At 43.0% G+C, this 22,623-nt stretch overlaps 1 protein-coding gene across 2 annotated transcripts in view; it reads left to right on the top strand.

Annotated features, from left to right (window-relative positions):
- The window catches only part of LOC117806685 (latent-transforming growth factor beta-binding protein 2), a 105,027-nt gene that overhangs the window by 42,944 nt on the left and 39,460 nt on the right, over window positions 1–22,623 (top strand). For both annotated transcript variants that reach the window (XM_034675688.1, XM_034675687.1), the window contains 6 exons: window positions 1,215–1,447; window positions 2,402–2,599; window positions 5,516–5,716; window positions 8,004–8,275; window positions 9,408–9,510; window positions 20,724–20,798. In XM_034675688.1, coding sequence (XP_034531579.1) covers window positions 1,215–1,447; window positions 2,402–2,599; window positions 5,516–5,716; window positions 8,004–8,275; window positions 9,408–9,510; window positions 20,724–20,798 — 1,082 coding nt within the window. The remainder of the gene's footprint in view (window positions 1–1,214; window positions 1,448–2,401; window positions 2,600–5,515; window positions 5,717–8,003; window positions 8,276–9,407; window positions 9,511–20,723; window positions 20,799–22,623) is intronic.

Below are 22,623 nucleotides of genomic sequence, written 5' to 3'. Positions count from 1 at the left end.
TAGCACAGCTGGGAAAGGGTGTGTGTGTGTAAGCAAGTGTGTGTACACGTATGCATTTTTCTATGCACACGTGTGTTTGTTTGCCTGATTATTGTTGTGTGTCTGCGGGAAGACAGAGCTGATTCAGTGTGTAAATACGTGGTGTGTGGCTGAAAACCACACATAATAAATGGTAATTCATGGTTTATATCCTCATTTGAGGTTTGATTACAGCCTCAATTACCTTACAGGGCCACAGGTGGGCTTTGTAGATCTTTTCTTCTGATCTATCCGGCGCGGTTCATCTTTCTCTTGCTCTTCTGACTGTGTGTCAGGGCAGATCAGTGGGATCCAGATGTGTTTTTTTTTGCAGGCCTGAAACCAGCTTTCACAGAGCTGAGGCAAACCCGTCTGCCTGCCTGTCTGTCTGAGAGGCACGCGCCTCCCCCAGGTCGTTCACATGAGCTCGCTTCCAGGTCGAGCAGCACAGCCTCAGTAATTGACCCAAATCAAATGCTCACTTTAAAAAAAAACGTGCTCCCTCGCAGCCCTGGTTGAGCTTTGTTCCTCGACCCTAGTTCTAATACTTCCTCCGGCCCGGTGCAACTCTCAGGATGTTGCTCCCTGGTTAGCCAAGTCAGACAGAACAGGGAGTTCATAATCTAGTCAAGCAGACACAATGGGTGATGGATGGGTTATTAGTCCTAATGGGAAGATCTAATGGTTGGAAAACACACTTTTTCTGTGGCAAAAAGACCGGCAACACAAGCACAGAGAGGGAGAAACTGCAAGTCTTACTCCTTTTTGTTGCCTGATACTTTATTTTTTGTTAATCAGCACTGAAAATGTTACTATTGCGAAATACCTTTAAAGTAAAACAGTCTTTCATTAACTAGTAAGGGTCATGGCTCTCTGACTTACAGCAGATGTTAGTCTAGAAACCCTATGTACTTAAAGAATGATATGGTTGTATTAGTTTAATTAAAACTGAATTATTTTCAAATCATATCATCTCCTCTATAAAATCAATTAAGCAAGGCGATGACCTCAGAAAGCACGTTTGTCCCTGAGGAATATTATTTTCTGCTGTACGCACTGACCACGGTCGAATGGATTTCATGGTGATGCACATACAGTGCTGATGGGTGTATCTATCTCAGTGTGTATATGTGTGTGGAACATTAGCTTTAGCGTGAGGTCATGTGTTTATGGTCTTGTGATGATGTGACTGACAGGACCCAAGTGAGACGGGGACCCCCTGACTCCTCCCCTCAGCAGACCGGGACCTCCCGCACTGTGAAACGTTATCCGTCATCCTCTGGGCCCATCACCTCAAACGCTCTACCCAACAGCAACGGTCACAACAGTGAGAACAGGAACTGGCATGGACACAGGAACGGGCACAGCAACGTGCACAGGCCCACCAACGACAGACATGGACAGTTCAACAATGCAGTGTTACCTGCAGGTAAGAAGAAAACAAACAAAACATATTTGTTGCATAATGTGAAATCAATATCATAACACAAGCTTCTGCTCTCAATTTACATGCATACTTAAAATTTCCACTCTCTCCAGCTGCGTCAAAACAGACACAGCCCACTCTGGCTCATTCCTCTGACGCTAGGATACATACATACACATCCTGTGGCGTCATCATTTAATGGAACATTAGCCACAAGAAACAAAACTGGCAGCTTCCCAGGCTGCACTTCCCTTCTTCTTCACTGTCCACCCACATACGACAGACACAGGATTTATATCAGGGCTGCATTCAGTGTGTAAGGATGCGTGTGTGTGTACTCTGCTGTTCTACAATCTGCATGGTGTGTGTTGTTGTGTGTTTGCACTCATACATGCTTTGATATCTTTTGCAATCTGCACTGTCACCTCTCTGACATGACAGGCACTGAAGCTTGGCGCCTTCACCCACAACAAAAAAAGAAATGTGATCTTGTCTTCGCTAATTTTTTATTCTCCTTACACTACTTCATCATCCTCTCCTCCGCTATTCAGCACACACAGCTGTCTACTCTTCAGACTCTTGTTTTGCAGCCGTGTAGCAGAGCAACGGCTGTTGAACAGCTTCCCAACATTACACATCATGCGCTCTTTGTCTTCTACACACATACACACATCCAAAACACCTTTTACAAAGATAAAGGGCTTGGATGCTGGCCCGATACCTAACAGTGTTCTCTCCCGCTATTTCCTGGCCTGTGGCACATCGCTCACTCAGCTGCAGCGTGCCACTGGCCAGCCGTCAGCACACACCCTCGCACACTTATAAACCTCCCTTTGCCCGGACGGGGAGTGTGTCACAGTGAGACTGAAGGAGGAAGGATGCAGCTCGTCTCCAGCCTGTCTCTGCTGCCTCTTCTTCTTCTTCTTCTTCTTACCCCAGTGTGCGTCTGTCTTCCAGGGGCCAACCTTACCTCCAACCTGGACCGCATCAAGATCGTCTTCACTCCCATGCTGTGCCGCAGGGTGTGCAGCGGCGGGCGTTGCTACAACAGCTGTGAGAAGGGAGACATCACCACAGTCTACAGTGACAACACGCAGCAGCAGCAACAACAGCAACAGCAGCAGCAGCAGCCAAACAACCAGGGCTTCAGACTCTGTGAGTGTCAACTCTGGGCCCCTGATTATCATCTTTGTCATCTGCTTGGCATCCTTTCTGTTTACATCTCTTCTCCGTCTCTCTTGCTGTCTCTCTTGTCTCCACTTGCTGTTTCTCACACATATCCCCTGTGTCTCCATCCTTCTCTCTCTGGTTCCTTTTTATGGGGAGAGCTTGACAGAAACGGGTCCAGTTGGTGGCATGCTGTCTGATCTGAATGCCCGCTCAGAGAGGGGGCATAGTGGTTTAGATTAAAGCTGAGAGCTTTGCTGAAAAACTCACAAAGAGAAAGAGAAACAGGGAGAGCAGGAGAGAAAGGGGTAGACCAGTTTAAAACAGGCTCTGTAAGAGGGGGCTAATCTCCCTCCCCTCTCTCACACACAAACACACACACACACACACACACACACACACACACACACACACACACACACACACACACACACACACACACACACGTGGAGCTGGTGGTCCCACGCTCCCAACACTTAGCCCCATCTTTTTGCGGTTCGCACCTCGCAGTCGGCCCGGCCGTTAACCATTTAACGTGCTCCCTGGGTGAGCAGGAAAGAATGAAAGAGGAGAGGGAGAGGCAGAAAGAGAGAAAGAGTAGCAGCATGAACAGGATTTTATAGGGATTACATTAAACCTTCCATTTATCCGGGGGGCTTTGCTCCAAATTCACACAGGAGTGTCTATGGGGCAGGGATAGGGGCGGTCAACGCCAAGGAGAGGGTCGGACCCTGGCATGTTTCGTCGTTTTCTCACCAGTTTTGACCTTGCAGCTCAGGTTCAGACTAATTACTACTTTGGATTAGAGGGTGCAGCTACTACACACACATTTGTACAAGTCCTCTAGTCACAACACACTTGAAAACAAACTAAAACTGGCACACAAACATGCACCAGCCTCCTCCTCAGTGCACTAGTGGACCAAGCTGACTTATGAATATATAAACAGCTTGATGTTGCAGATTTATGTGCCCATTAATGGGGCCTTGGAACCCGGTCTAGATATTCTAAACACTCCAGTGTCCTGGCAGAGACTGTCCTCAAGATTACATTCCTGGCACCTCCACTTCTTCCTGAGCCCTGGTTTGTTTTTGTGCCCCAGTTTTATTTCTGCAGGAATCTTCCTTCATTATGTCAAATCATGTGCTAAAGAGGGTGTTAAAAAAGAGATTGCTTTCCATTTAGGCTTGCATCCTGTTATTGCTTGGGGTGTGCGTGTTCGTCAAGGAATGTCAAGTGGACAGCAAACAGTTATCTCATGCTGTTGTTATGTTCCCTGCACGGTGCAGGAAAATCTGGATGGATAATTACAACAGGCTCCCTTGATACGCACCCTGTGTACAGCACTTACCATAAAGCCTGATATTAGATTGGGTAGAAGGGATTTTATTGAGTGAGAAGCGTGTGCATGTGTGTGCGTCTGTTTTGTTGTAAGAGCTTGTTAAACGGATAGACAGACAGGCAGACAGGCAGCAGAGTGTTCAGAGACAACAGAGGGGTTGTTGTCTAAGAATAGTTCTTGCCCCATGCTGATTTGGGACTGGACTGACGCAGACCGGTGCAGACCTGCAGCCCACGTAGAGAGGATTTAATGACCTCCTTGAGTTGATAATTTAGTCAGCATGTCTAATCACTGGAGGCCTTCCTGTGTGTGTTTTAGGACACCAAAGATTTGTCTCTCTGTCTGTGTTTCCAAAACTTTTTTCCTCACTGTGTTTATCGTCACTGTTCCCTTCTGTCTCTTCTCTGTTTTCAATCGACCCTATTCACATTTTCCTCCCCTAATCCCCTTCATTCTCTATCTCCTATTCTTATTCCATCCCTCCCTCTTTCCCTCCTCCAGTCTCGCTCTTGTTAATACTTTGTGACAGGGGAGCTCATTCCCGACATGCCATCCAGACTGTCCAGCGTCTCTCTGTTCCCTGTTTGCACCCTGTTAGTGTGTTTCCGTCTGTTCAATGAGACGACGAGGATGCGGCTCACAGCATGTTTCCATCACTAGCGTCCTCTTTCATCTCACAGCATGTGGACCATCTGTACCTCCAGCAGTCTTATAAAGAAGCTCTCATATTTGCAGTGTGTGGTACTGATGAACTAGAAAAGTTCAGAGCTTGCACCAAAGTGCTTCTCTTTTCTTATTTGTCATGGTTGGATGGATTCTTTTATTTTACAGTCTTAGATGTTTTGAGTTAGGCCAGTAGACAGGAGCAGGTTCAGGTATTTAGGGTGTTGGGCTGGTACCCATCCTTTATGCCAAAAGATAAGGCCAATGAAAGGGGTGTCTAAGCAGTTCTGTCAAACACCATCTGTCGTCTGCCAACCTTTCCTCGCGTTCTCTCCTCATAGTTAATCGCTTTAAAAACTATAAATCAAATTATAACCTAGCATGTTCTGGGATTAACTCACATGATCAAAAGCTGGTTGCCCCTCTTTGAAGTTTGAAACAAGATGTTGATAGTCTTAGAAGTTTCCTATTCCTCGCACATACCCCGGCTCTAGTTATTTTTTCAATCTTTACAGAAGTAACCGTCACTCATCACCCTGCACAGAAGTATGTAATTATTGATGTGAAGCAAAACATGCCAATAAAAAAGGTGCAGCCTGAGGGGCAGTGCCCTGGCTCTGCCTTCAGGACAGAGCTGAACCTTTATAAATGTCATGTTGAATGAGGTGTCAGGTTATGCTAAACTAACTGTTTGCAAACAAAGCATGTCCACATGGAGCCTCACCACATGCCTCTCCTAAGAGGGCTAACACTTCTGTTTCTTATTACCACATCCTTGTGCACAACAATGCATAAATCTGTGCAGTTAAAGGTGACATGCTTTATGCACAAATTAATCTCCTCATCCTCCCTCTTCATCACACTCACCCCTGTTTTTTCTCTCTTCCTCCTCCCCACAGTCTTCTGTCAGATACCCTGCCTTAATGGAGGACGATGCATCGGCAGAGACCAGTGCTGGTGTCCGTCGAACTCCACGGGGAAGTTCTGCCACCTGCCAGCCCCGCCCCCTGCCAGACCCAACCCTCACAACAATGGCAACCACCAGGGTCCAAAACCTCCCTCTCAATCTATGTACACTCTACCGCTGTCCAATCAGCAAGGTAATCACACAGTGCTGAACTTATGGGAGGATATTGACTTGTAGACTCTTTAAACCCCTAAACTATGGATAAAATAATTCTGTGTGGACTCTTTTCTACATTGGCTTCATTTTTCATCACTGAAGGTTGCTTCTTGGGTTTGTTTTAGGTGTGTGGCTTTACATGATTGCCTAATTATCTATTATCGCTAACACAGGGCCTGTCAACCATCAATCAATCATTAATTATTTATATAGCACCAAATCACAACAAATGTTATCCCAAGAGTCATTACCAACAGAGCAGGTCTAGACCATACTCTATGTTAGGGGATGGCAGTAGCTTAGTCCATAGGGACTTGGCTTGGGAACCGAAGGGTCGCTGGTTCGAGTCCCAGTATGGACGAAGTTTGGCAAGTGGACTGGTGGCTGGAGAGGTGCTGGTTCACTTGCCTGGGCACTGCCGAGGTGCTCTTGAGCAAGGCACCGAACCCCCAACTGCTCGGGGTGCGCTGGTTGATGGCAGTATCCTCACTCTGACATCTCTCCCTAAGCATGTTCACTGCATGTGTGTGCATTTGTATGTATATACCAAAAAAAACCGTATGTGTAGCATGTCCAAAATAGCATGAGTGAAAAAATTGAATTTCCCCCCTGGGGATCAATAAAGTACCTTTCCTTTCCTTTAAATTATTAACAAAGACCCAAAATCAAGACAGGATAAGATCAGTCCCATCTTACAGACATGACTCTGTTTTATCTTATCTTGATCCACAATGAGCAGAGCACCTTGCGAGTTACAGTGGCACGGAAAAAGTTTTGACAGGCAGAAACCTCAAGCAGGACCAGACTCATGTTAGACAGCCATCTGCCTCGACCAAGTTGGGATTGGAAAGTGGGATAGAGGGAGATGAAAAGAGAGAGATGATAGGGGTGAGGTGGATAGTAGTAGTTGTAGCAGCTGGAACCAGAGTAAATGGATATCTTCATGACGTCACAGTAGCTTCTTCCACTTTAGTTCACACTAAGGAGTGAAACAAAATGTTCAAAATGTTCATGCCATCCAACAGTACTCTTGATTTCTGTCGACTGCAGCTACACTCACATTTCATTACTGTCTGCAAAGTATTTATCTTGCATTGGGTTGTTGCAACTCAAACAAAGGCAGGTTTAAAATGGTGTAACACTGCTAGCATCATTAGCTTGTTCAGTTATGGATGACCTGGCTTTTGCTCCTGCCAAAAGTCAGCACAGTCAAGAGGTCTTTGCGTTGGTCATTTCAACTCAGACAAGAACAGTCATTTTCAAATACTGGATTTCAATTTTTTTGCCAATTTCTCAACTTCTCTTTATAATCCCAGTTAATCCTCTTCTAAAGTTGCATGAATGTGATTAATTATTTTGTGCACTGTTTATCAGAGTGCTCTGGCTTATGAGGCCAGCAGCAGTGGAGGTCAGACTCTATTTTGAGCATAAGCGGTAATGACTCAGTAGAAGTCCTCGTACTTTTTGCACGATGCTGCGTTTTATTAAGCAGGGGTGGATATTAGAAACAGACGAAAGCAGCATCATGAAGTTATAAGAAAGAATGTAAAGAAGAAGGATCTGCTCATTTTTCCATCCCTGTCTCTGATATCATTTTTTATGTCATCACATTTGGCTCAGCCTCTCGCTCTGTCTGACAGTAAGTAGAAGCAGAAGCTTCATTTTAGATATTTGAAATTCCACTTAGAAATCTTTTATCCATCATTTTCAATGAGACTTCAGATACAATCATAAATAAATAACAGGAGTCCAAAGTTTAAATTTCTTGTCACAACACAAAAATGATCCAAAGCTTTAAATATTCATGGAGGCAGTTTCACGTGCAGAATCCTGATAAGGCTTACTTTTTCTCTTTGGACTCTCCCTGCAATCTGTCTGCATGACTATGATTTATGAGAGTGGGTCAGGATATTGGGAAAAAACCCTGGCACTCCTTGAAGATAGATGCTTCCCCTCTGTCAAATGGACAAAAGAGCTCATTCTCTACATTACAACATCTTTTAACTCCTAAAAAGCTCTGTTTTTGGTCTTAAAGAAGATTTGATTGAAGCCAGAGAATCCCACTCTTTTTTATGATGTTGTTGTTGTTGTCTTGCGGTATCTTAACATGTCCTTACTGCTGGGAATTTCTCATGTAGATCACATAACTTGGTGATGAAGCAAGTGAAAACTAAATTTTTTTATCCCTCTGTCAAGGATCTGTCCACTTGGAAAATATAAACTTTCCACTAAGTTGTGTAAACTGTTGGCCTCGCCCTCTGCAGTGTCCCTCCACCCATCCTTGGTAAACGTCCACATCCAGCACCCTCCAGAGGCCGAAGTCCACATCCACCAAGTAGCTCGGGTCCAGCCTGGGCAGAGACCGGCCACTCCAGAGGGGGCTCACTCTGTTCAGCAGCGCTCCCAGCCTGGGAATGGGCATGAGACGCACTCACATGGAAATGGAAATGGGAACGGACATTATGGCCACGCCAGACCGCACAACCATCAGAACGGACATGTGGGAAGATGCTTTCAGGAAACAGTGGACGGGCAGGTATTGTGTTAGGCTGTTAAAGCACACTGTGTTCACTGTCAACACTCACTGATGTAAGCCACCTGGCGTATCCTTCCCCTTTGTAGGTGTTGAAACAAGTCAAGGAAAAGTGTTGTACTGTTTTACCACAGCTTATGTAACTCTATGCTCCCAACCCATCACCTTCTGCTAGACCTGCTGCCTCAAACAGGAAGTGGTTATGTGGCTTTGATTTATGTCAGGTACAAGATTTATGAGCTCTGTCTGTCCTGGTCAGCTCATGTTCCTTCAGTGGCATTTAATGAGTTGGGATTTGTTCAGAGGTTAAAGATTTGGCCTGAAAAACCACCACACCTGATTCTCTTTGTGGTTTAAATAGGAAGACTTTAAGGATCATTCACACGCAATAGAGATGAACTGTTCTTTGAATAGTCTGGACAATGTATGGACAACCCAACAGACAGCTATGAAAGTGAAAGTGTAAGTGTACACCTGTCTGCTTGGCCATTAAAGGTAGTCATATGTGACTTAATGCCTTCAGGCTTGCAGTTACAATAACATCACTATCTTCAGTCCATTTTTCTGTGCCAGATTATCCCCCTTCAACAAGTTTGTTAGTGCTGAGCTGCAGCTTTCTCTATACTCTGGTTTCATAGAGAGCTTGAAACTAAAGCTTCTAGGTATAACCTTTTTTTCGTAACTCCCAATCAACTGCCCCAGAAAAAAAAGGAACACAGAAAAGCTTTTCCCTCCTCTCCTGCCAGTATGCCAGTTCAGTGTTCTTCAGAAGAATGCCTCTCTGTTGCCTCTTTAATTTCATAAATCTCCGTTGGCCAAAAAAATCCAATAAGTAAGGTCTGATAGGAATCTCCCTTCACAATTAGCCAAGTGCCTAAATGAAGGCACGCTAGAAGGTTCATAGCAGGTCTTGAGTCGCAGTGTTTATGTCCTCCTCCTTCTAAGTAGTCTCATATGTGTCTGGTTCTCTGTGTCCTTGCAGATAGGTATACACGCACACTCCGACACAAACACACTGACAAGCTATGTCGTTTCCAGTGAACACACATTTGCACGCAAACAAGCATGCATGCACAAACATGTAACACTCATTTTCATAACTTCTTTGATGTAACACAGATGTGTGTTGTTGTAGTGTGGCAAGCCTCTGCCAGGACTTACCAAACAGGATGATTGCTGTGGAAGTGTGGGCGCCTCCTGGGGTCTAAACAAGTGCCAAAAGTGTCCAACCAAACCAGGTAAGCCCTTGGGAGTAATGCCATCAGATCCGAGCAACTTTTCCTTACACTGTGTTCTATTACACGCTTAAATCTAATCTATTTCTAATCCAGTCTAATTCTGTTGGAATTAATTTCTGTTGTGCCTTTGGTATGTTGATCTCTTGGTATTCTTGATCTGTTACTCATGTTGGTTTATAACAGCTAGACTCAGCAGGGCTCCTCTTTCATGGGGCTGTATATTATGGGGATCAGTAAGTGATGCCTGCTATATTTCTGTGCTGCAGTTGTTTATGTTGGTGAATTTTACAGAATTTATAGACCCTTTGTTCCAAGATGAACACAGAATGAATGTAGAACATCTGACTAATTGTTATGTCAACACTTCTAAAGTGATCAGCAACAGAAAAGAAAGAGTTACAAGTGTTACATTCCCCAAAGTGCTAGGGGATGAGGGGAACAACATAAAGAAACAATATCAGGATTGGAAAGAGAGACTGGAGCTGGGAAAAGAAAATGGCTTATTTATTAACTAACTAAATAACACAATGAGCACTATCGAAGGAGAAGCTGATATACCTTAATTCGAATCCAAACAATTTTAACCACAATATGAAATAAACTAAGGCCTCGAGAAACCATGCTCCTTGCGAAGAAGGAATATCACTCGACCAGGCACCAAGCACAGACAGAGCCAAAGGCCCACTGGCACTGGCTGCTGCTTCTCCTCTGTTCTTATAGTCTGGCTCCTGATGATCAGTGGCTTCAGGTGTGAGCAATCAGCAGCATATGCTTGGGAAGGCATTTTGCTGAAACGTATCCGCAGCTGGTTTGTGAACTACTTTGCCTATATTAACAGTTGTGAAAGGACATTTAGTGTGCTGACTTGTTTTCCAGTTCTAAAGTTCTTGTGTAGTTGGGCACCTTAAGAGATTTTTAAGAGTTGTTCTCCTTTTTTGCTCTTTGTGATGATAAACTTTACATTTTCATTCACATCAAAGTCAAAGCATTTGTGTTTTTCTGTCTGCATTTTTAACCGTGACAACATCTCCTGATTAAGGTCTTCTGCCCCATAACTTTAAAGTATGACATACTGCACCACCACTCAACTGGTCCTTTAACATTGCTTAAGTCTATACCATGTTAAGTTGTGTTTGATTTGTGTTTGTCTTCTTTACTTTAGTTGACATTTTTTACATTTAGCTCATGTGTCATGTGTCAGTAGCAACACTTTGCCTTCAAGAAATAAGATAAGATAAGATATTACTTTATTGATCCCCCGGGGGGGAAATTCTGTTGTTACAGCAACCCAGACATAAGTACAGTCAAGAAAGAAGTTTCAATAAGTACAAAATGAAAATAAAAAAACCCCCCAAAAAAATAAAAAAAAATAACATAAAAATAAATAAAAAAATAAAATAAAATAAAAATAAGTCAAATAAAATAGATAAATAAAGCTAGAATACAATTTAGATATATACAATGTTACAAATGGAATTTAAATTAAATAGCAGTAATTACAGGCAGTATTAAAAAATGTTTCAGTAGTGACAGGTTGACATGGTGTGATTATGGTTGGTAATGACAAATTAAGCCATAAATAGAAGAATATTTGTATGTAATATGACCATGGGTTGTACTTAGAATAGTAATGTAATTTAACAAAATATAATATAGCAAGATAATTATATAATACAGTATATTATACATTATAATGCCAGCAGCAGTCAAGAGAGAGAGAGAGAAATAACAACATTGTTCAAGGGTTTTGACCAATCACAATCAAGTAATTAACACAGCTGGTTATAAGGTTATTTTAACATTCAATGATAACGTAAGATAGGAAGGACCTTGAAATGTAGCTTCATTCCCTTCTCAGTTGCTTATCATCAAAGGGGATGACAACTGTCAGATTCACAAAGTTTATACATCTACAACCTCAAGACACAGCTACAACATTTAACCAGCTTCTGAGCTCCCCCTCCAAAGCATGCTGTTCCCACCATGTGAAAATGGTTAGTACTGGTGACTGAAGATATTAAGCAAAGTCTTCATCAGTTTCTTAAAGGTCTGTGTGGCTAGCCCCTATAAGCACCCAACTGTAAAAAAGAAACTGTTCTGGCTACCATAAATCCAAGAGCGGGAAGCAAATGAAAACACATTTAGCATAAAGATGAGAGCCTGGCAAGAGTGCCACCCACCCTGCAGGCAAATTGAGCCAACGTGGGCATGAAAAGAGTGAGAAAACGATCAGCCACAGTTCAGCTGCTTCCCAACCAGAGCTGCGGTAGGTTTTGAGAAAATGCAGCAGGGTGGTTGAACGCCGGCAGGCTGGGTGGGTGGTGACACCCTTCACTGTAGATGGAGGCTCTTAGTAGGCCTGACAGCTCTGTGTGTTTTTTGAGGGCAGGGTTATATCCCAGGGCTGGTAAAGGGCTTGTTTTTAAGGATCTAATTGAAAGCAGGCTTTAGAGGCACATGGGGACACTGCTTTTATAAAATACATTCTTATTAGAGTGATACCTGAAGATGTCAATGCCTGTTTTATATCTGACCTGACCTTAATCAGAAGCAGACATCATCTTTCTCTGACTCCTCCATCTATCATAGCTGCTGATCCATCCTTTTCTCCTCCACTCTCCATCTCTCTCTGCATGCCAGACTCCTGCTCTTCCCAAGTCCCCGGCATGATCTCTTGGCTTCCAGATGTTTTTTTTCTGCTCCTTTCTTTGAAGTTTGGGGGAGAAGCAGAGCAAATGCCCCATTCCCCCATTATCTGAATCTGTCGGTCCAGGTCCCAGGTCACACGCAGACAGGAAAGAGAGGATAGGTAGAATGCAAGAGAGGAAAAAATGAAGTCAAAATGAAGTCATGTACTGTGTCCTAGAAGTTTGGAAGAATCTTTCATAAGCGAAATGCTTTGAATTCCTCTCTGGAGTGTTATTGTTTTAAGTTTAGACACTTGGCTGGATCTTTCATTTGCATTCCCGCCTTACTGGGTCAGATATGCTTTCATACGTGCATGACAGGAGTGATATACAACCTGAGGACAAGAGCCTCTGAAAAATTAGGCCCTCCACTTTTTTCCACAGTCAGTGGGTCAGTTGTCGGCTGGAAGTGTGAGGAAAACTCATAACCCTGTATAGGAGTCTCCTGTGTCTCTTGCTGAGTATGTGATAATGATGTCATGAAAGCCTGCTTGAATAAAAGGGTGTAACACTACCATTGGTCAGTTTATGGCTGGTTATGTTGCAATGCTACTTCATTCATTTTATTACATTTATAGTTGATGACAGCATGAGGAGACTTTGATGGATACAGTTTGGTTGTCGACAGACTTTTAGTATAATTTTACTTCCTGGATTGACCTCAGATACCTCTACTCTCCTATTCTATACCCACTCACTGTCAGTATTATTATATACTATAGACTTAATATCAGCACAGCTGTTCATACACATATTATCGACTCATTATCTATAGCTGTAAATACGTATGATGTTCTACAAAGCTCATGGCATTACATAGCCGGGTATTATTTATGACCCTACACCAAGGACTCTGTGTCACTGTTGCAGCAATAAGGGAGGAGATTGTGTGTGTGTGTGTGTAATGTGTGAGTGCGTGTGTTTAATGTGAATGAGTCCTGATGTTATGGAGGCACGAATGCCAGCGTGTCCCATCACAGTGGGAGCCGAAGCCTTTAGGAGCCAGTGCCTTTAAAAGTTGCATGCTGAGGATTCCTGGGTGGTAATGAGATCCAGACCAACCAAAAGAGGCTGCAGTCAGCTCTTGCTCTGATGATGAGGTGGAGTCTTAAAAACTCCGTACCACACTCTGAATTTGAAGCTTGTTCAATCTGGGATTGTAATTTTCCTGATATGGATTGATGTTCAGATGGTTAAAATGTCCTTACGTGTGAGAGACTTGTTGAGTGAAGTGAAAATGAGGATGTAGTTCAAAACTGGAGGACCATCTGCCTTATGTTTGTAATAGAAAAAGCTGAGAGTATTAAAAGCTGTAAGGAAACAGAGCACATTTTTTAAGTAACCCAATTATCGTAGTTCACATATGGTTTAAAAGTTGGGAAGCTTTGACCATTACTTATATTTGTAAAATGATCATATAGGACCACAAATAGGAAATAGGTGTTGGCTGAACAAAATGTTGGTCAGCTTGGAATCGATTCCCTTCCATTACTTTTGTTTACATTGTCAGTAAATGTCTCCTTAGGCCAGAAACATACTTGCTTTTAACTCTGTGTCCAATGGCTGCCAGGTGTTTCTTGCATCTGATTGGCGTGTTGGCTGTGCATGTCCTGAAGAAATGAATGCGGTAATGCAGTACACACATACACAGTAGAGGCACTGTAGATGCAGATGCGATGTGACAGTCAACACAGCAGAAGGGACAACAATGGCAGAGAGTGTTAAAGTCAAGCTGACCACGATCAGGTTCACAAGTTTGCAATTAATTTTAATGAATTTTCTGGAGTTGACGTAGAAACCTTTGAAACTAAGTGGAAACAATTACGGGACTGTCACGTCTGAGCAGCGGGGAAACTGTTGGAAGAACTGAGTGGGGGCGGTGCCAATGGTGTGTTGTTTCCATCAGCCAACAGTTGTCTCAGCTGGCTCAGGATTTTGCCCCTTTGGCCACTGAGACCCAGAATTAACATAACAGTAACTTTCACAAGTTCGATCATGCCTCTTGTTTAGCTCTCTGGTGTGCCCTCTAGATGTATCCTCCAGTAAGATGCCTAGAGTATTGTTAGTTATGTGTGTAGCCAGTTGTATAAATTAATGCAAAACTACACAGCATATATGCGTAGCTCTGGCCTTGCAGCCAGCTAGCTGTCCATTCTTTGGGAAAGATCCGTACTTGTGCGATAACCTGACCTTGTAGATGAGCAACAAGCAACATCTAGGAATGGAATTGAATGGAATAGGAATGGCGCTACACATTATTTTGATAAGAACTGTTGTCGCCATGTTCTGGCTAATTTACCCTCAGCAGCAGGCTCTCTAGAGTTTGCCACATACTGGTTAATGGTTCTTGTTGGAATGGGTTCCCTGACAGTGCCTGTTCATGACAAAAAGGATATATTTGTTTGGTTGTTCAGTTTGAATATCTTCAACCTTCTCCAGAATCACAGACCCGGTGCTCAAAGATACATTCTGAGGTTCCCCAAGTCCAAAACTGAGGGCCATTAGTTGTGGCCTGAGTCTGACCTATATTTCAGCCCTGGCATGGCTTTCTGTAATTGTGCTGGCATCCCCTCCCTCACTGTAAGTTTCACAGCTAATGGAATCCCACAAGCCATTTGTCTCTACATCTGTCATTGCTGGGCAGCTTCCCTCTCTGTGCCTCTCCCCGTCTGCGATGCTGGGAGGCTTCCCAGGGAGCCAGATCAGAAGTCCCTTGGGCCTAAAGTAAACCTCCACACCCACAGGAGCTTTGGCTTCCTTCTGCTCTGCCTCCTGAGGTCATTGAGGTCGTCATTACATCACTTGCCTGATGCTGCCTAAGCTCCGCCTTCTATTCCACCCCTGTCTGTGGGAGTTGTCTGCCTATTGGGCTCCCCCGTCTCTCCGTAATGAGGACGCGATCCTTCATAAGGTTTGGATCAATACTGTCAGATGAGGCAAAGGAGGAGGGGGCCCACAGAGCTCCGCAACTTCAAGATCTTCCCACATGAACTCATCTCTTCCAAATCTCCCATCTATTCCCCAGACATTTGATCTGACATCCATTGAGGGGCCAAATATTGCACTTATTACTTTTTATTAGCGCTGATCAAACGTGAACACTTGTTAATGACCAAGATAAACCAGAGATGCATGACTTTCCCTCAGAAATAGTCAGCGAGAGAACAGATGCATTGGAACAGCTCCAAAGCAGCTTTTCGTGGTGATTATAAGATAGAGACGTCACGTATCATTGACAGCATTTGATTCATTGATGTTGACTTAGTTTATCCCTTCACAACTAGAACGATGGAATCTATTATCCAGGCAGCATTGTGGCCAATCAGGGCTAAGCAGACCTAACCACTACGAGAAATCAATCCAAGTTGGAAGCAGATGGATGCAAAGTTTGTGTTGCATTTCTTAATAGGATACAAGCTACGTTAAGCACATATTTATTGGGAATGTACCGTGGCATGCCTTCTTTTGGAAACTAGCCCAGGTGGAAAATATTCCTCTGCGAATTGAAGATTATAGAGGAATGTGGATCTGTTTTAAATGTACGTTTGATGCGGGCTTCATTGCCATCAGCATCTTGGAGAAGGGCGTTAAGAAGAATTGTCAAACTACAAACAGATATGTTGACTTGCATTCTTTCGTGAATAGAGACAATGAAAAGTGTGTTTTGAGTAAAGATTTAGTGTCATAGAGAAATTAAATAATCTCTATCAAAGCTTTTACTTGCTGCTTCACATTTGTTGCTGGATCACAACAGTGAAGCAGTACGACACAGATAAAGAGCAAAGACTGTTAGATTTAGCAAATATCTTGTAGCATGGACACTGGATATAGGTCATTGTCTCGTATCAGCAGAGGAATATTTATAATAGTCCAATGTGTCCTGACTGATCTTTCTGCTTCACTACTAAAGACACATGTTTTCACAGAGCATGCAACACATGCAAGATTGGATCAGTGGCGTGTGCCAAGGAGACTTTCTTTTTTGAAAGTGAATAACTTCTTTTTAATCTCTGTTGTCCAATCAAGAATTGACTCAAAGGCCAAGAAGAAAATGGCTCAAGAGGCCTGAAAACCTTCCTTTGTGATTAAAGAGCTCGGTTTGCTCTTGGGTTTTCTCTCAGTGGCACCAGTTTGTACGGTGGCAGGATGTCAGAAAGTAAATTGCTGAAAAAGTACTTGAGGAGACATTCACTTTGTTTGAGTTGGTTGTTTTCCTATAGAATGACCCCTAATGGACTGGAAAGGAAGGCTGTTTACTGCTCCTATCCTGTCAATAGCATCAATCCCTCCTCGCTTCTGTCTGCTACGTGTTGCCAGCCAGTTAAGGGTTGAAGCCAAACACTGAGGTTGCCTCCCAGCCAGGTCCCTGGGGAAACGTGGTGAGGAGTTCTGAGCTCTGTGATTGATGGAACAGACCTCTCAACCGTCTTTGGAGAACAGTCTCAGGGCCGGGTGGTCTGCAGAGTGATTGTTCCAAATTACCAATTCAAGATTTCGCACTACTGAGAAACCCATATGAGTATAAACTCTCCACTTTCTCAGCCTCCCGCCTACTTCCTGCTTTAGTTTGTCTTTTATTTTGCATAAGCCCTTCTTTCATTTGAATACGATCAACAGCGCCCTGCATGGAGCAAATTTTACTTCCATTTCAGTGAGAAACCAAAGGAGTTTATTCAGATTTTTATGTTGGACTGCACCGCAAATAAAGAAGCCCCAAGGACTCTGGATTACACTTTCGGGTCAGGGAATTCGAGCAAATATTATTGAACAGTTGCCAGTGGAATGCAAAACACAACTGAATGGAGACGGACAATAAATTAGTAAGGGGTGACAAAGTCTTTTGTTGAACAGGGCTAAATGGATGGACAACAATTGGAAGGTTCTGTCTAAAGCTTCAGTGGATCCAGACCAGTCTGGGTCTACAGTCTTTGTAACCAGGGGTGACACTAATGATGCGCAGCTTGGGCTCACTGTTGCAAGCCACTGCCTGTGTTACTCTGTTTTCTAACACAAGTGACTGTAGAAACAAGCATGAGAACAGAAACATCTTTAAACCCACTAGGGATACTGTAACCTAGCTGTAATTTTTACAAAAATTGAAAGAAGCTTGTACTTCACATTTTGGGGTCCAAAGGCTTGGTTCAAGGTGTGGAGGGAATTGCGTCAAACAGAAGGACCTGTACGCTGAGTTCAGCAGCTGGTTTTCAAACGTTACTTAATTCAAATTGCTTTATGGGAGCAATAAAGTTCGAGCAAACTGAACGATGATAAAAAAAATAAAGCATGTTGAGATGCAAGGCGATCCAAGAAATGTTGAGTCAAGTCTGCCAAATTAGATCTTATGTGCAAATTAAGTTTTATGAACATGTTCTGTGAATGTGCCTGGTGTTTGTGGAAGCATACCAACTCTACATCTCTGTTAAATATCAGTGCGGTACTTCTTACATAACAACGAAGTGTTGAAGCTTTTTAAGGCAACATCTTTCTCTACCTCTCCTCTCAAGACATTTTAAGAGAAGCTGAATTTGAACATGAGCTGTCTCTTAGATTCATGTTGAAGTTTTTACCACCACAGAGGTCCTCACCTCCCTGCTAATAAGCTTTATTGAGACACCCGGACCTCCCCCACTGAGCTCCCCTTGGCATGTGCGCCCTGCTGTCACTCAGTCCAGACTTTCCCTGATCCCTGCGCTGCAGGAGGGCGTGCCCACCGACCTACCACAACAACTCATTACTCAGAAACTTTGAAATGAGGATTAGGAGGGTGCAGAGGAAGATGAGGAGGTGGGCAGACAGAAACAGGGCCGTCTCTTTGACACAGTTCCCCCCTTTTACCCGTTGCCCCCTTCATGCTGACCCACTTCTGCTTTGTCAACCCTCAGGTACATTGACCCGTCCTGGTCTGCTGGATCACAGCAGGACCAAAACATAACTCAGCGTCCAGGGCGATGTTCCCAGACAGCCTCCATGTGGCAAACATTCCAGTCTCTCCTGGGAAAATGACAAACTCATGACAGATTGCTGGGTTTTGTTTTGACAATATCTGTTTCCTAGATGTCTGTGTTGGTATCTTGTCAGTTTTGAAGGCTGAGGGTCTTGTATTTGGGCTTCCTGGTTTGAATTCTCAACCAACACAGTACCTAATTTTTCCAGCAACCAACTTTTAAAAATGAATGACTGAGCTTCTAAAACAAAGATAGCACTGGAAAATTGACTGTATGTGTGTTGCATTGCTTCCAATAATTGTTGGCATAGTTATCAGAAGAGGATAGATGGGTTTAAAGGATGAGATCAACATGTCCTAGTGAATCCAGATAACCACGGTTTTATAAGGCTCTGGTCGCAGACACAGCTCATTTTTCCTTCCTTTCCCAAGGCACTCTGCCAGGGTTGAAGATATGTTTTCTTCACTGGCAAGGTGTGACCCTAGTTTCTTACATGCGTCATCTCTGATTCGACCCTTTTGTCGCTGTCGGCAGCAAGTTGAAAGCGATTGATGCACTTTGGTTAAACCATATTTTTTCTGGCTATGGTGAACACCCAAAGATGTCATCAGTGTAATTTGTTCCTGTGACTGTTGAATGCGAGGGCAAAATGCTGGAGACCATGATTTCTCTGAACTCTTATTAGATGATGATGATGCAAGCAAGAATGAATGAAGTCTTGTTTAATGTTTTGGAAAAGCAGAAAAGCTCATCCATCTGTGTGGATTAAAAAGTCTTAAGCCTGAGCTGTAATTTTACCAACTTTTTTGTACAACCCAGGTTCCAATAAAAGTTGGGACACTGTGTAAATTGTTGATAGAAACAGATTTTGATGGAGACTGAAAAATTGTATTCTTTTATAAGAAATATAATTTGAATTTTGAATTGGATGCCAACAACACCTTTTCAAAAAAGTTGGGACAGAGACAACAAAACTAAAGTTGGGCCGTGAACCAAAAAAAAACTGCTCCTGGAAGAACGTCTCCCAGCTTAATAGGTTGATTTCCAACAGGTTAATAACATGACTCGGTTTAGAAAGACATTCCAGAGAGTCTCTCAGAAGTAAAGTTTGGAAGAGACTGTGTTAGAAAATTGTTCAACAACTTCAGAATAATGTTCCTTAGAGAAGAACTGTGACAAATTTGGGGATTTCATCATCTACATTACAAAGCAACAGAGAATCTGGAGAAATCTCTTTACTAAAGGGACAAGGTCAAAAAACTAATAGTGGTTGGCCATGATCTTCAGGGTCTTAGGCAGCATCGCATTAAAAACAGACATGACTCTGTAGTGGAAGTCACTGCAATAGCATGGGCTCAAAATCACCTCTAACAACCATTGTCTGTGAACACAGTTTGTTGCTGCACACACAGATGCAGGTTAAAATTGAACAAAACATTACATACCAAATATTTTCTAAAATCTTGGCTGAAACATTTTCCTGTGTGTTTCCGCTTCAAGTGTTTAACAGACACACGACTCTCATGTTAGCACGGTTTTACCATCATTGCTACGCAGTCTGATTTATGACTGTTAATAAAATGGACTGTAACAGTGAGAAACAGTTGCATCATTCTTAAAGAGATTTTGTTTTTCTCCAAGTTTTTTCACTGGAAAGCTTTTTCTTTCTTCCAGAATTGTTGGATAATGTCCTGTCAACATGATATGAAGGAAAATTCTTTATCTTAGTATATGTCATGGGAAGATCTGCTGCCAATAATCATGCAGTTTGAGATACCTCAATCACAATACATCTTTCTCTCTGTCAAACAAAGATACAGACACACACTCAAACACAGAGTTAGACTTACCCTCTGCCATAAGACAGTCACACTGACCCCTCTGTAGTTTTAATGGAGCATGGGCCTTGACTGGCTGCAGAATGAGTAATGAGATCATGTTTTGAGGCCTCTGTCAGCACGGCTGCACTGGGGCATTAACAGACTGACTGTGTTATTTACTGCTGCACTTCTGTGAACCTCTAGTGTACACACATGATGCGCACACCATGAGGTTTTATTCTTTAACAAAACAAGCAAAAGAAAGTTTGTCACCAATCCCCTTCCTGTGAGGTGTACATCAGTCGTCCTTCCTGTTGTGCTAACTTGATGTATTAGTCTCTTGTTTGAGTAGATCTGCACTGCTGTTGATGAAAAAGGTCATGGCTGTCACATTGGCTTCCTCAACAAATTTATGATGTAAGCACTTCCTTGATCTGTCCCTTGGGCTTTTGGAGAGTCATAGGTAATATGATTATAAATGACGTCAAGTGTTAGTGTTGCGTTTTGCTGGATGGCAGTGCTGTCTTATAAATGTGGTTGATGGGGATCCATTTCCATACACTCACTCTGGGGTCCCCCAGGGCCCAGCTGTGGGTCCCCTCATTTTTCCGCTTGCCAAGATGCTCACATCTGTAAGTTATATGGACTCCTCCTAAAGCTGTGCTTCTCTCCTCTATTTGTGTTGAATGCAATGTATTGTGACAGAGAGGCACGGCACTGTCCGATCATTTTAATGCTCTGCTTTCTCTTTCTGTTTGCAGCTTATGCAGTGATTGCAAACGGACAAGTGGAATGTCCAACAGGTTTCAAAAGGATGAATCTCACACACTGTCAAGGTAAGCTTTAAAGTATGTCAAAGGATATGTGTAGTTCACATTGTTCTTCATTTGATTTAACCCACCTCATACTGGTATATGCAGTCTACCCATCATGAAACATACATTCAATAAAATGTAATGGCATGTTTGTGATAAAAACTTACTGCCCACATGTTTCCATGCTGCCACAGACCCCTAGGGGCCTCTATAAAAGTATTCATAGCTGTACGTCTGGCCCCCATGGGAACCAGGTCAAGACTTCAATTAGCCTTGGCTGGGGGTCAGAGTTCAGCAGCCAATAAGCACCTGGGGCTGCTGTTTTAATTGGTCTTCAGGGTTCTAAGTGGAGAATGGTACGGTGGCCTGTGATTATGGTAAATGTGGCTCCCTAAGAATTTGGAAGAATGCTTTAGTCGCAGACTTGTTTGTTGCTCAGGCTCTGTAAATACGTAAGCAGAAGAAGCCACTATGACTGCCAGCTCACCCAGACATCTGTACGTAAAAACAAACTTGGCTTGTTGCAGAATATAAACTGTATTTTCATGACGCAGTAACCACCCACAGTGTCAGCCCTGCAGACAGTCTTCCTCTGGAGAGTTCAGGCTATGTGTATTTGTTGGTGATGTTAGTGTACAGTCGCCTGAATTAAAAGACATGAACAAATAAACTCAGGCTGAAAGACTCTGGAAAAACACACAACTTAATCCGTTAACAAGGCAAATGATGCTGACACTTTCACCAACAAAAAGTATCTTTCCTGACAGCCTACTCGAGCTGTGTCACTGACTTGATTAATGGTGTCATAATCCAAAGGGCAATGCTTACTGAAGCCTATGGAGTGCAACAACATTACGGTCCATTGGACAGCTATGACTACATGTAGAATAGGCCTCATCCACCGGTTCAGCGAGTTCAACACGTTTTTTAATCTCTGCGATTGGTCCATTGATGGTGTCAGGTAGTAAGTGAGCTGGGAGACATTTTTCATTATAAAAAATACCTGAAGACAAGGACACAGTAATTTTCCGACAGTGTGTCAACCAGCTGACAAGCGTGGAAATGTATCTTTCTATTATTCATGCTTTCTCTTCAGTGATTGTTTCAAGATGTTCCTCCCTTTCAGTTGCTCATTTTTCGGGTTCCAAAGAAGCAGAGCTGACAGTTACCCACAATATTTACTGGAGCTTTTGACGTCTCTGTCCCATTTAGCTGCTGCTCAATTCCTCTTTTTTCCTGATTTTTTTCTGCAAGAAGGCAAAATCTTGCTTTTTCAGGATTTTGTTGTTGTTATCAAGATGTTGTCCAGCGTTTCTAACTTTGCCTCTAGAAACTTTTTGTGCTGAAATAGCACATTAACTTTTCTCTAATTGATAATAGGCGTTAATTTAACTCTTCTCCTTTGTATGTTGACCCCTGTAGCCTACGCTGCAATACGATAAGAAGCCCAATCAGAGCAATCTACTGCACTCTGACTTCAGAGAACGTCTTATCTTCAAAAGCTGCTTCTGAGAAACCGGTTCATCTGAATTGGCCTTGTGTAGCTGCACTTGTTTGATAAAAGGCCCTCATATATGCATGTGCAGTCTCTGCTGTGGGTGGTCAACTGCTGCCGGCTGAAGGTCAGATTAATCACCCACACTTCAAAGATGAGATGATGGAAGTCTTACATAACTCTCTTGACTTTTTGATAAACTTAATAAAAGCTAAATAGAGTTTTAAAACCCTAACAGTCAAAATACTGATAACTGCCTGGGTCAACAGGTTGAGACCTTAATACATTCGGTCATAGAGCAGGAATTTGCCTGTGAAACTCGCTTTTCTTGGCTTCTTTGGCTGATTTTTA

The sequence above is a fragment of the Notolabrus celidotus genome, chromosome 22 (assembly GCF_009762535.1).
Source record: "Notolabrus celidotus isolate fNotCel1 chromosome 22, fNotCel1.pri, whole genome shotgun sequence".
Taxonomy (NCBI): domain Eukaryota; kingdom Metazoa; phylum Chordata; class Actinopteri; order Labriformes; family Labridae; genus Notolabrus; species Notolabrus celidotus.
The sequence above is the reverse complement of the archived record's forward strand: the minus strand, read 5'-3'. Positions and strand labels throughout refer to the sequence as shown.